The 13,977-nt window shown below is 42.4% G+C and overlaps 1 protein-coding gene across 1 annotated transcript in view; it reads right to left on the minus strand.

Annotated features, from left to right (window-relative positions):
* The window catches only part of LOC120064806 (receptor-type tyrosine-protein phosphatase gamma-like), a 178,832-nt gene extending 165,808 nt beyond the window's left edge, over positions 1-13,024 (minus strand). Inside the window, exon 1 of the mRNA XM_039015404.1 lies at positions 12,982-13,024. Coding sequence (XP_038871332.1) covers positions 12,982-13,024 — 43 coding nt within the window. The remainder of the gene's footprint in view (positions 1-12,981) is intronic.
* Between the last annotated feature and the right edge of the window lie 953 nt (positions 13,025-13,977).

The following is a 13,977-nucleotide window of genomic DNA, read 5'->3' on the forward strand; positions in this document are numbered from 1 at the left end:
AGTATGTGTCTGTCTTCCCTCTGTGTGGATAATTTAACCTACAGTATGTGTCTGTCTTCCCTCTGTGTGGATAATTTAACCTACAGTATGTCTGTCTTCCCTCTGTGTGGATCATTTAACCTACAGTATGTCTGTCATCCCTCTGTGTGGATCATTTAACCTACAGTATGTCTGTCTTCCCTCTGTGTGGATCATTTAACCTACAGTATGTCTGTCTTCCCTCTGTGTGGATAATTTAACCTACAGTATGTGTCTGTCTTCCCTCTGTGTGGATAATTTAACCTACAGTATATCTGTCTTCCCTCTGTGTGGATAATTTAACCTACAGTATGTCTGTCTTCCCTCTGTGTGGATAATTTAACCTACAGTATATCTGTCTTCCCTCTGTGTGGATAATTTAACCTACAGTATGTCTGTCTTCCCTCTGTGTGGATCATTTAACCTACAGTATGTCTGTCATCCCTCTGTGTGGATAATTTAACCTACAGTATGTCTGTCATCCCTCTGTGTGGATAATTTAACCTACAGTATGTCTGTCTTCCCTCTGTGTGGATCATTTAACCTACAGTATGTGTCTGTCTTCCCTCTGTGTGGATAATTTAACCTACAGTATGTCTGTCTTCCCTCTGTGTGGATCATTTAACCTACAGTATGTCTGTCTTCCCTCTGTGTGGATCATTTAACCTACTGTATGTCTGTCTTCCCTCTGTGTGGATCATTTAACCTACAGTATGTCTGTCTTCCCTCTGTGTGGATCATTTAACCTACTGTATGTCTGTCTTCCCTCTGTGTGGATCATTTAACCTACAGTATGTCTGTCTTCCCTCTGTGTGGACCTTAATCAGAAGTAATGATCACCCACCATCAGGGTTGATCCAAGGGGGAGGTGGAACAACAACAATAATAGTTTATCTGAAAACCCTCAGAGCCCTTTGATACTCGAGGCTGCTCTCACACACACTCACCATCCATCAACTGCATTCAGACGGTGCCTGGATTTCCTGAACAAACTGTATTCTGGAAATTGATGAGGAGGCTGTACTGTGCACAGAAATATAAACTGCAATTTGGTAATAACCAAATGGAAAAAGCGAGTCCATGATTTTCCTTTCTGATAAGGTTGTTTAGGTGGTTTTAGATTACTGCCCATTCACTACGCCCAGTTACAGGCTGAGAAGCTACACTATTTATAAAAAAGTATGTGGACACCTTCAAATTAGTGGATTCGGCCATTTCAGAAACACCCGTTGCTGACAGGTGTATATAAAATCAAGCACAAAGCCATGCAATCTCCATAGACAAACATTGGCTGTAGATTGGCCTTACTCAAAAGCTCAGTGACTTTCAATGTGGCACCGTCACAGGATGTCAACTTTCCAACAAGTCAATTGGTCAAATTTCTGCCCTGCTAGACCTACCCCAGTCAACTGTAAATGCTGTTATTGTGAAGTGGAAACATCTAGGAGCAACAATGGCTCGCCGTGAATTGGTAGGCCACACAAGCTCACAGAACGGGTCTGCCAAGTGCTGAAGCACGTGAAAATTGTCTATCCTCAGTTGCAAAACTCACTACTGAGTTCCAAACTGCCTCTGGAAGCAACGTCAGCACAAGAACTGTTTGTCGGGGGCTTCATGAAATGGGTTTCATGGCCGAGTAGCCGCACACAAGCCTAAGATCACCATGCGCAATACCAAGTGTCAGCTGGAGTGGTGTAAAGCTTGCTGCCATTGGACTCTGGAGCAGTGGAAACGCGTTCTCTGGAGTGATGAATCACGCTTAACCATCTGGTAGTCCAACGGACGAATCTGGGTTTAGCAGAGGCTAGGAGAACGCTACCTGCCCGAATGCACAGTGCCAACTGTTTTTCAGTTGGCACTTTTTCACGGTTCGGACGAGGCCCCTTACTTCCAGTGAAGGGAAATCTTAATGCTACAGCATGCAATGACATTCTAGACAATTCTGGGCTTCCAACATTGTGGCAAAAGTTTGGGGAAGGCCCTTTCCTGTTTCGGCATGACAATGCCCCCGTGCAAAAAGCGAGGTCCATACAGAAATGGTTTGTCGAGATCTATGTGGAAGAACTTGACTGGACTGCACAGAACCCTGACCTCAACCCCATCCCCACCTTTGGAATGAATTGGAACGCCAACTGAGAGCCAGGCTTAATCGCCAAACATAAATGCCCGACCTCACTAATGCTCGAGGCTGAATGGAAGCAAGTCCCGGCAGCAATGTTCCAACATCTTGTGGAAGAGTGGAGGCTGTTACAGCAGCAAAGGGGGGACCAACTCCATTAATGCCCATGATTTTGGAATTAGATGTTCAATGAGCAGGTGCCCACATACTTTTGATCAGGTACTGTATGTTAGCTGCTGTCTGCAGGAGGGAGAAGGAGAGAGACACTGTAGCCCAACACATCTCCTAGAGTGCACGAGTAACAGAGATACTGGACTCTTCTGGCGTAGGCTATGAACTTGCACGTAGGGGGGTGGTATGCTCTCACCATGTACCTCATTGAACCAGGTTATCCACTGAGAGGAGACAGGGAGCTGTCCATCCCTGCGTTTGAAAGACTAGCCACACAGATACAGTAAAGATTTTACATTTTCTCTGAGAGCCTACCCTGGGTGTGTGTGTGTCTGCGATATACAAAGGTCTCTGACTTCTCTCTCCTTCAGCTGAGCGCAATACTACAGTAGTGGTGTAGGTAAGCAATATTAGAATGCCTCCATCTTACAGCGACTCAGTCATCAAATACACTCATCCTACCCTGCAACCTTTAATGCTCTGTTCTCAGTAGCTCCTCTCTCGCCCACCTCAGCCCAATTACCAGATACCAAAGATCATCTTTTAGGCCAACACGCACTCAGAGACCCAAACAGCTTAGCTGCCTACTGCAACTTGGTAAACATTTCCTTCTGCCAAGAACATTTAGAACTATAATAATACCACCCACCACCCCTCCTACAAATGGAAGTGTATGTACCCAGGATAGGGCTGTGGAAGTGTAGCCATGCCTATTGATTGAGAACACCCACTCCTCTCTAGTATTGTGTCATTGGGGAGTAGGGGGCGGATTGTAACTTTAGCCTTAGGAGTCAGAGGGGGATTCCTTTATTATTCTACAGCCCCCTCGAGAGTGACTCATAGCTTTAGCTTGGTTAACACACACACACACACACACACACACACACACACACACACACACACACACACACACACACACACACACAGACACAGACACAGACACAGACACAGACACAGACCTCTCCTCTGCCCAGCTCAGTTCTTACTGATAGTTGCATCATTAGAAGGGGGATTAATGAAGACTCTTCTCTCTGGCTTCAGGTGGTGCACTGTTCTGTTCTGATCAAAAAGGTAACACTATCTCTTCAGCACCACAATGCTGATCTGGGAGAAAGTCTTTGATGCTATATGAATAAGACAATTAATGACTCAGGTTTTGTTAGCATCAATGAGCATATGAGGGATACAAAGCACTTGGTATGCATGTAGTAATTTTGGCTTTTGAGATGTAAGACAGACAGATGTCAGTGATCAAGAATTTTCTTTGATGTTCAGAAATAGTGACAGGTGTCAGAAAATGGCTTCTATTGAAACATATTAAAGATGATACACCATGTCTCCTGTCTGTGATGAAGGGAGGTGAAAGAGCTCGCAGCTTATATCTAAATTGATAGTGTGGCAAGATGAATAGAGATAGAAAGAGGGGAGACAGAGAGAGACACAGAGTGAGACAGAGAGAGAGTGCGCATAGCCTCGCTATTGAGAGAGGCCGCCGTAGGCAGACCAGGCTCTCAAGAGAAGACAGGCTATGTGCACACTGCCCACAAAATGAGGTGGAAACTGAGCTGCACTTTCTAACCTCCTGACAAATGTATGACCATAGAGACACATATTTCCCTCAGATTACACAGATCCACAAAAGAATTCGAAAAACAAATCCATTTTGATAAACTCCCATATCTATTGGGTGAAATACCACAGTGTGCCATCACAGCATCAAGATTTGTGACCTGTTGCCACAAGAAAAGGGCAACCAGTGGAGAACAAAGCACATTGTAAATACAACCCATATTTATGTTTATTTATTTCCCCTTTTGTATTTTCACTATTTGCACATTGTGTATAGCCATAACATGACATTTGAAATGTCTCTATTCCTTTGGAATTTTTGTGAATGTAATGTTTACATCTAATTTGTTATTGTTTATTTCACTTGCTTTGGCAATGTTAACATATATTTCCAATGCCAATAAGAGAGAGAAAGAGAGAGAGAAAGAGAGAGAGAAAGAGAGAGAAAGAGAGAGAGAGAGAGAGAGAGAGAGAGAGAGAGAGAGAGAGAGAGAGAGAGGGTAAAGAAAGAGAGAGAGAGAGAGAGAGAGGGTAAAGAAAGAGAGAGAGAGAGAGAGAGAGAGAGAGAGAGAGGGATAGAGAGAGGTAAAGAAAGAGAGAGGGATATAGAGAGGTAAAGAAAGAGAGAGGGATATAGAGAGGTAAAGAAAGAGAGAGGGATATAGAGAGGTAAAGAAAGAGAGAGGGATATAGAGAGGTAAAGAAAGAGAGAGGGATATAGAGAGGTAAAGAAAGAGAGAGGGATATAGAGAGAGAGAAAGAGAGAGAGAGAGAGAGAGAGAGAGAGAGAGAGAGAGAGAGAGAGGTAAAGAAAGAGAGAGAGAGAGAGAGAGAGAGGTAAAGAAAGAGAGTGAGGGTTTGTCTGTGTGGGAGGATGGCACGCCGGCCAAGCAGCAACAGCGTAGCTACCCGAAGGCAACAGGCAGAGAAGTGGAACAGAAAAGAAGGGTTCCTCCCAGTCAGTCAGTCAGTCTTAGATCAGAGCTGAAGAGAGACAGCACCATGTCAACAGTTTAAACTCCCTCCTCAGCCGGGATGGAGTCCCCTGTGGCCCCAGGATTAAAGCAGCCAGCTGGAGCCATAGAGCAGAGCAGACAACAACACAGGGCTCAGGGCTTAGGCCTGGGGAAGCCTGGTTAGAGCACTCATAGACCCTGAACATTAATACACCTAGCTCAACACTACCTGACACACACAGGGCTCAGGGCTTAGGCCTGGGGAAGCCTGGTTAGAGCACTCATAGATCCTGAACCTTAATACACCTAGCTCAACACTACCTGACACACACAGGGCTCAGGGCTTAGGCCTGGGGAAGCCTGGTTAGAGCACTCATAGACCCTGAACCTTAATACACCTAGCTCAACACTACCTGACACACACAGGGCTCAGGGCTTAGGCCTGGGGAAGCCTGGTTAGAGTACTCATAGACCCTGAACCTTAATACACCTAGCTCAACACTACCTGACACACACAGGGCTCAGGGCTTAGGCCTGGGGAAGCCTGGTTAGAGCACTCATAGACCCTGAACCTTAATACACCTAGCTCAACACTACCTGACACACACAGGGCTTAGGCCTGGGGAAGCCTGGTTAGAGCACTCATAGACCCTGAACCTTAATACACCTACCTCAACACTACCTGACACACACAGGGCTTAGGCCTGGGGAAGCCTGGTTAGAGCACTCATAGACCCTGAACCTTAATACACCTACCTCAACACTACCTGACACACACAGGGCTTAGGTTTATAGGCCAGGGAATGGATGGTAGAGCATGCCACGGCTATACATCTTTACACACCTGAAACAGCATTTACCTATTCATTGGTTGTACCTCCATCACTCAGTCGTCATTGTTATGAACGTTTTGAAGACGTCTCACACACTAACCAGACCGGCTGCATTGCGTGAGCGAGCGTGTACAAGCTATTCACAAGTACAGGCTATTCACAAGTACAAGTTATACGATTTTAAAAAATATATAAGTTCCAGTCAAAAGTTGAGAAGCATAGTCATTGTGACTAGGGTGGGCATTCTAGTTTCTTTATTTCTATGTTGCTGTGGTTCCCAATCAGAGGCAGCTATCTATCGTTGTCTCTGAATCGGGATCATATATAAGTTGTCCTTTTTCGTTTGGGTTTTGTGGGTAGTTGTTTTCTGTTAAGTGTCTGCACCTGACAGGACTGTTTCGTTTTTCCCTCTTTGTTATTTTGTTTGAGTGTTTTGAGTAATAAATGTATCATGAACACTTACCACGCTGCACTTTGGTCCACTCATTCCGACAAGAGCCGTGACACTCATTCAAGAGTTTTTCTCCATATTTACTATGTTCCATATTGTAGAATAATAGTGAAGACATAAAAACTATGAAATCATAAAGAAACCAAAGAAGTGATTTGTTTAACACGTTTTTGGCTACTATATGATTCCATATGTTTTATTTCGGAAAGTATTCAGACCACTAGACATTTTACACATTTATTTACATTACAGCCTTATTCTAACATGGATTAAATTGGTTCTTTCCTCATCAATCTACACAAAATACACCATAATGACAAAGTTTAGAAATTTTTGCAAATGTATAAAAAATGAAATATCACATTTACATTAGTATTCAGATTAGAGGTCGGAATGTCCGATTAATTAGGGCCGATTTCAAGTTTTCATAACAATCGGTAATCGGTATTTTTGGACACCGATTTGCCGATTTAAAAGAATTAATAAAATTTTGACACCTTTATTTAACTAGGCAAGTCAGTTAAGAACACATTCTTATTTTCAATGACGGCCTAGGAACGGTGGGTTAACTGCCTTGTTCAGGGGCAGAACGACAGATGTTTACCTTGTCAGCTTCGTTTTTGCAACCTTCCGGTTACTAGTCCAATGCTCTAACCACCTGCCTTACATTGCACTCCACGAGGAGCCTGCGTGGCAGGCTGTCTACCTGTTACGCGAGGGCAGCAAGAAGCCAAGGTAAGTTGCTAGCTAGCATTAAACTTATCTTATAAAAAACAATCAATCATAACCACTAGTTAACTACACATGGTTGATGATATTACTAGATATTATCTAGCGTGTCCTGCGTTGCATATAATCTGACTGAGCATACAAGTATCTAAGTATCTGACTGAGCGGTGGTAGGCAGAAGCAGGCGCGTAAACATTCATTCAAACAGCACTTTCGTGCGTTTTGCCAGCAGCTCTTCGTTGTGCGTCAAGCATTGCGCTGTTTATGACTTCAAGCCTATCAACTCCCGAGATGAGGCTGGTGTAATCGAAGTGAAATGGCTAGCTAGTTAGCGCGCGCTAATAGCGTTTCAAACGTCACTCGCTCTGAGCCTTCTAGTAGTTGTTCCCCTTGCTCTGCATGGGTAACGCTGCTTCGATGGTGGCTGTTGTCGTTGTGTTGCTGGTTCGAGCCCAGGGAGGAGCGAGGAGAGGGACGGAAGCTATACTGTTACACTTGCAATACTAAAGTGCCTATAAGAACATCCAATAGTCAAAGGTTAATAAAATACAAAATTGTATAGAGGGAAATAGTCCTATAATTCCAATAATAACTACAACCTAAAACTTCTTACCTGGGAATATTGAAGACTCATGTTAAAAGGAACCACCAGCTTTCATATGTTCTCATGTTCTGAGCAAGGAACTGAAACGTTAGCTTTCTTACATAGCACATATTGCACTTTTACTTTCTTCTCCAACACTTTGTTTTTGCATTATTTAAACCAAATTGAACATGTTTCATTATTTACTTGAGGCTAACTTGATTTTATTGATGTATTATATTAAGTTAAAATAAGTGTTCATTCAGTATTGTTGTAATTGTCATTATTACAAATAAATAAATAGAAAAAAAATTGTCCGATTAATCGGTATCGGCTTTTTTGATCCTCCAATAATTGGTATCGGTATCGGCGTTGAAAAATCATAATCGGTCGACCTCTAGTTTACATACACTAAGTTGACTGTGCCTTTAAACAGCTTGGAAAATTCACGAAAATGATGTCATGGCTTTAGAAGCTTCTGATAGGCTAAATGTCATCATTTGAGTCAATTGGATGTGTGTTGTTATATTTCAAGGCCTACCTTCAAACTCAGTGCCTCTTTGCTTGACATCATGGGAAAAACAAAAGAAATCAGCCAAGACCTCAGAAAAAAATTGTAGACCTCCCCAAGTCTGGTTCATCATTGGGAGCAATTTCCAAACGCCTGAAGGTACCACGTTCATCTGTACAAAAAATAATATGTAAGTATAAATACCATGGGACGACGCAGCAGTCATACCGCTCAGGAAGGAGACGCGTTCTGTTTCCTAGAGATGAACGTACTTTGGTGTGAAAAGTGCAAATCAATCGAAAGAACAACAGCAAAGGAACTTGTGAAGATGCTGTAGGAAACAGGTACAAAAGTATCTATATCCACAGTAAAACAAGCCCTATATCGACATAACCTGAATGGCCGCTCAGCAAGGAAGAAGCCACTACTCCAAAACCGCCATAAAAAAGCCAGACTATGGTTTGCAACTGCACATGGGGACAAAGCTCGTACTTTTTGGAGAAATGTCCTCTGGTCTGATGAAACAAAAATATAACTATTTGGCCATAATGACCATCGTTATGTTTGGAGGAAAAAGGGGGAGGCTTGCAAGCCGAAGAACCGTGTTGTTTTCCTTACAAATAATAACTTTGGTCATGTGTGCGTTCCTAAGTTACTTTTTTTCTGTATATCGTGTTGTCGTTTCTACTGTAGCATACAGTATTGTATGTATGGAGCATAATGTATTTACCGTTTTATCCGCGTTTTCAAGTACTAGTGACAAATCATGCATTCTGATTATTGCATCGATTGTAATGGACAATTATGATGTGTGTAAAATATTTTTTTGAAGGTTATACTGATTATGATGAGCTAATGCTAAGCTATTTGCCAGCTATGAGTGGCGCCATGTTTGTTGACATTATACAATGCAGTCTGGATGTCACGTAAACGTATGTCAGACTAAAGATGTTATAACAAAATGAAGTGAAGGAATGGTTCACTCATCTTTCGAGTAAACTACAGAAGTGAATGAAGGGAAGTGAATGATTGTAGACAACACACCCCCTTCAACATGCATACTGCAAACAGACCAAACTTATCTTGTCACCTCTTCTTATCTTTGGTTGATGCGAAACAAACAATCATGATGGTGTGCATAAACTACCCATCAGACACTTTTGATTTTTAGAAAGTGTTTTACATGGGTTTCTCAAGGTTTGGCAGGTTATGCAACTGGGTCAACATTGAGCACCTTTATCTCCTGAATGTTCTGGCATTCAGGTCCAAAAAATAACTTTCTGACCACTTCTTGCATTGGCAAACAAGTACAGAAAGTTTTGTTTAAATCAAAATGGAGGCTGTCAAAAAGTGATTGAATTCAAATGGATTTACCCAACAGTTAGCTAGCTAAATGTCCATGAATGTTTCATGTGTACTTTGACATGCACCCAAATTAATATAATTGATTCCCAATTGGTTTTGGTATTTTAACCTGTGTGCCATGATCACGTCTGGTGTGAATTGACAAAATCAACACAGCGCACGGCCTGTCTGGTCAAGGTGTCAGCCATAGTGACTCCTGAAGGTCGAGTGGTGCCCGGGCATTCTTAAAAAGGGGGCTAATGATTGATTTGTCTGAATTACTTAGTGCCTTGGAAATACCATAACATTACAAAAGTAGGCAAAATTATTAGGAAACAACTTTGCCATTATTTTGATGTCGTCAAATTTACTTTCGAGAAAGGGCAATGTTGACATTAGCTAGCAAATGTTGTAAAAAATAGCTAGCAATCCCAACTTTGGCTAGCTAAAATCCAGTGCTGTCCCCTCAATCTTAGCTACCTAGCTAAAGTTATACTGCATCTAAAGTCAATCTGATGATATTACAATGATGACAAAAGGTTGCCATACTAATTGTTTACCTTCCTTTGAAATGTCATCATGTTTCCAAGACACTATAATGCACTTGATTAAATGAGAATCCTTCGAGTACAACCTTTCGTCTGGTGGGCACCAGTCCTCAAGATAATCTTTGTGACGCAACATGCAACCCATTAAATACTAGTATTCAGGATTTATACAGTAGACTGGAAAACAGACAAAACACAACAACTCCTTAACACAAAGAGCATCTCTCACACACACTCATTATTTTCCTCCTATTCCCCTGAACCATATATCCAACTAGCCCTTTCTATTTCCAGCTCCACACAGTTCTCCCTGTAGACCTCACACAGTGTTCAAAAACAAGCAGTGTTACCCTGGAGAAGAGAAGTAATACCTCAGTAAAGCCACCACAGGACCACTACACCTTCATTATTATCCATACAAATCCATACTTCCCTCTCTTAACCATGAGCATGGTTACCAGGTATAGCCTGGCATGGACCTGAGCGGTATGATGAACATGCTCATCCCCTGGATTAATTAACTCACCCCAGCTCAAAAATCATATTCAGTTGAACTCAAGCAGTGATAAATATCAACAAAGACATTCACACAGTGACAGTGTTAAAAAGCAAGCTCTGCTCTCCACTCCAATGAGGGCATTCACAACACTCAGGACCAGGAAGAGAAAATGTCAGGAATACAGTACAAATACAGTATCAAATATTTCAGCCCGCCCAGGAATACATCTCTACAAAACGTTCAGCATGGTCCCTGCTATGAGTAAGCACTTTCTACCCTGGCAGGGATTATTTAGCCTTGCAGGGGGATCCTGAGGGCATGAGTGCAAGGCTGTGTCCCAAATGCCCCCCTATTCCCTATATCAGTGTTTCTCAACTCCAGTCCTCCAGTACTCCCAACAGTACATATTTTTGTTGTGGCCCCGGACAAGCACAACTGATTCTACATGTCAAATAATCATCAAGCCCTTGACAAGTGGAATCAGGTGTTTTTGTCCGGCGCTACAACAAAAATGTGTGCTGTTGGGAGTACTCGGGGACTGGACTTGGGAACCACTTCCCAATACACTACCAGTCAAAAGTTAGGGGACACGCTGACTCATTCTTCAAAGTAGTCACCCTTTGCCTTGATGACAGCTTTGCACACGCTTGGCATTCTCTCAACCAATTAAAAGGTGTGCCTTGTTAAAAGTTAATTTGTGGAATTCCTTTCCTTCTTAATGCGTTTCAGCCAATCAGTTCTGCTGTGACAAGGTAGGGGTGGTATACAAAAGATAGCCCTATTTGGTAAAAGACCAAGTCCATATTATGGCAACAACAGCTCAAATAAGCAAAGAGAAACGACAGCCCATCATTACTTTAAGACATGAAGGTCAGTTAATCCAGGAAAACTTTGAAAGTTTCTTCAAGTACAGTCACAAAAACCATACAAGCGCTATGCTGAAACTGGCTCTCATGAGGACCGCCACAGGAAAGGAAGACCCAGAGTTACCTCTGCTGCAGAGGATAAGTTCATTCGAGTTACCAGCCTCAGAAATTGCAGCCCAAATAAATGCTTCACAGAGTTCAAGTAACAGACACATCTCAACATCAACTGTTCAGAGGAGACATGAATCAGGCCTTTAGGGTCAAATTGTTACAATGAAACCACTACTAAAGGACAACAATAAGAAGAAGAGACTTGCTTGGGCCAAGAAACATGATCAATGGACATTAGACCGGTGGAAATCTGTCGTTTGGTCTGATGTGTCCAAATTTGAGATTTTTTATTCCAACCGCTGTGTCTTTGTGAGACGCCGGGTAGGTGAACGGATGATCTCCACATGTGTGGTTCCCACCGTGAATCATGGAGGAGATGGTGTGATGGTGCTTTACTGGTGACATTGTTGGTAATTTATTTAGAATTCAAGGCACACTTAACCAGCATGGCTACAACAGCATTCTGCAGCAATACACCAACCCATCTGGTTTGCGCTTAGTGGGACTATCATTTGTTTTTCAACAGAACAATGACCCAACACACCTCCAGGCTCTGTAAGGGCTATTTGACCAAGAAGGAGAGTGATGGAGTGCTGCATCAGATGACCTGGTCTCCACAATCACCCGACCTCAACCCAATAGAGATGGTTTGGGATGATTTGGACCGCAGTGAAGGAAAAGCAGCCAACAAGTGCTCAACATATATGGATACTCCTTCAAGACTGTTGAAAAAGTATTCTAGGTGAAGCTGGTTGAGAGAATGCCAAGAGCGTGCAAAGCTGTCATCAAGGCAAACTTTGAAGAATCTAGAATATAAAATATATTTTCATTTGTTTAACACTTTTTTGGCTACTACATGATTCCATATGTGTTATTTCATAGTTGTGATGTCTTCACTATAATTCTTCAATGTAGAAATCCGTAAAAATAAAGAAAAAACGTTTAATAAGTAAGTGTGTCCAAACTTTTGACTGGTACTGTATAGTGCGCTACTTTGGGCTCTAGTCAAAAGTGGTGACCTATAAAGGGCATAGGGTGCCATTTGGGATGCACCCTCCAAAAGCGGCAGAGATCATGTGATCCTACAGTAAATAATACAACAAACAGAGTTGACTTCTGTTCTCTCTGTTTGAATCTGCACGGGAAAAACTGGCACAATAATCTGCTTTAGTTACAGTACACTGGCTTGCAACAGTAGTGGATTAGTGGACTGCAGAGTGTATTATGGGGACATGTCAAAAATATGCTGGTTTATATTTAGTTGATGTCCTAAATCTTCATTGTAATACTGTTTACAATTAAAATACTATTAGAAAACAACAAGGCCAAAGGAAAGTCAGATTTGAGTTTGTGTGTGCAGCGCCATTGTATCTGCTTCTCAACCCTTCATGTTCACATCCAACTCTCTTCCATTCTAGCTAGAATCACATCAAGTTGCTGTCTGAATAATCCAGTAGTGGCTTTGAATCCTTCCAGCTATAGTATAGCAAGCCACATCATGTACCATGATCAAAGTCTTTCCCACCCACTACAATGTTTTAAACAGTCATATACTGTACATGGGTGGTAGGTCATTGTTGTATGTACACCCAGAGGCACTGTTCCTTCATTCCAAGCTTTTAAGCTTCTAAGAGGTTCGGTGGTTGTCTGTAGTTCTGTTGGACACTTCTAACCTTCTACCATGATTGACATGATCCAGTTGAGCAGCATCTTCATCTATGATGTCATTTCTTCATTAAATGACAGATTCTATGTGTGAGCCAAACACAGAGGAAGAGAGGATATCTCCCAAAAGCAAAACCTTAAAAAACAAGTTTTGTTGTTCAGCATTCCCTATGTTCTGTATGTAAACATTAGCTTTTATTCAAATACAGTGTTACCATGATGGAAATCAGGCCTAGTTATTGTGTATCAAGTCTAATGGACTCTCCTGACTTAAGAACTGACTTAAATCCAAACATACATATAAGCCTACCAACCAGAGACTTCTCTCCACAGGGACTGCAACTCGATGAGAACATTGCTAGATGTTTAGTGAAAGCATCAGACTGTGAGAGACTGCTCTTGTGGAATTCCTGGGAACCATGTGGAGAACAGATGTGCAGTAGACTCAGGCCGGCTGGCAGCTGATGTCTGTGTGGCAAGCCTAGCTGCTATCCCAGTTTGTCTCCCATGAAGAATGCCCACTGTGCTGTGAACAACTCACCCACCGACTGTTACAGCACATCACATCCAGCTAGCACATGTTTACATGGCAAAGTTCCCGGTCTATATTTTTTTGCATGGTTAGAAACTCTCCGCTTGTGTTTACTCTACTTAAGTAAGTGTTTATAAGAGGAAAGGCCACCATGTTAAAACCCATCCATTTCCACAGACAAAACCTCACTGAGCTGAAAGGTGAGAAAACGGTACGAAGAACAGTGAGTGAGTTGAGGGGGGCGGGAGAGAAGAGAACAAGATGCCAAAAGAAGTGTGTGTGCTTTTTCTCATTCCTCAGGCTCTTCCTCTCCATCTCCAGCTGGAGACGATGTTTGTGTTGACCCTCAGAACTATACCACCCATAGGCCTGCCAGGAAAAAAAGAGATTGCTAAAAATCAGCCAACGATGTGGTGATGGGAACACAGCCCCAAGACTTATACATAAACCACAACGAATTAATAGTCAAACA

The sequence above is a fragment of the Salvelinus namaycush genome, chromosome 20, assembly GCF_016432855.1.
Source record: "Salvelinus namaycush isolate Seneca chromosome 20, SaNama_1.0, whole genome shotgun sequence".
NCBI lineage: Eukaryota > Metazoa > Chordata > Actinopteri > Salmoniformes > Salmonidae > Salvelinus > Salvelinus namaycush.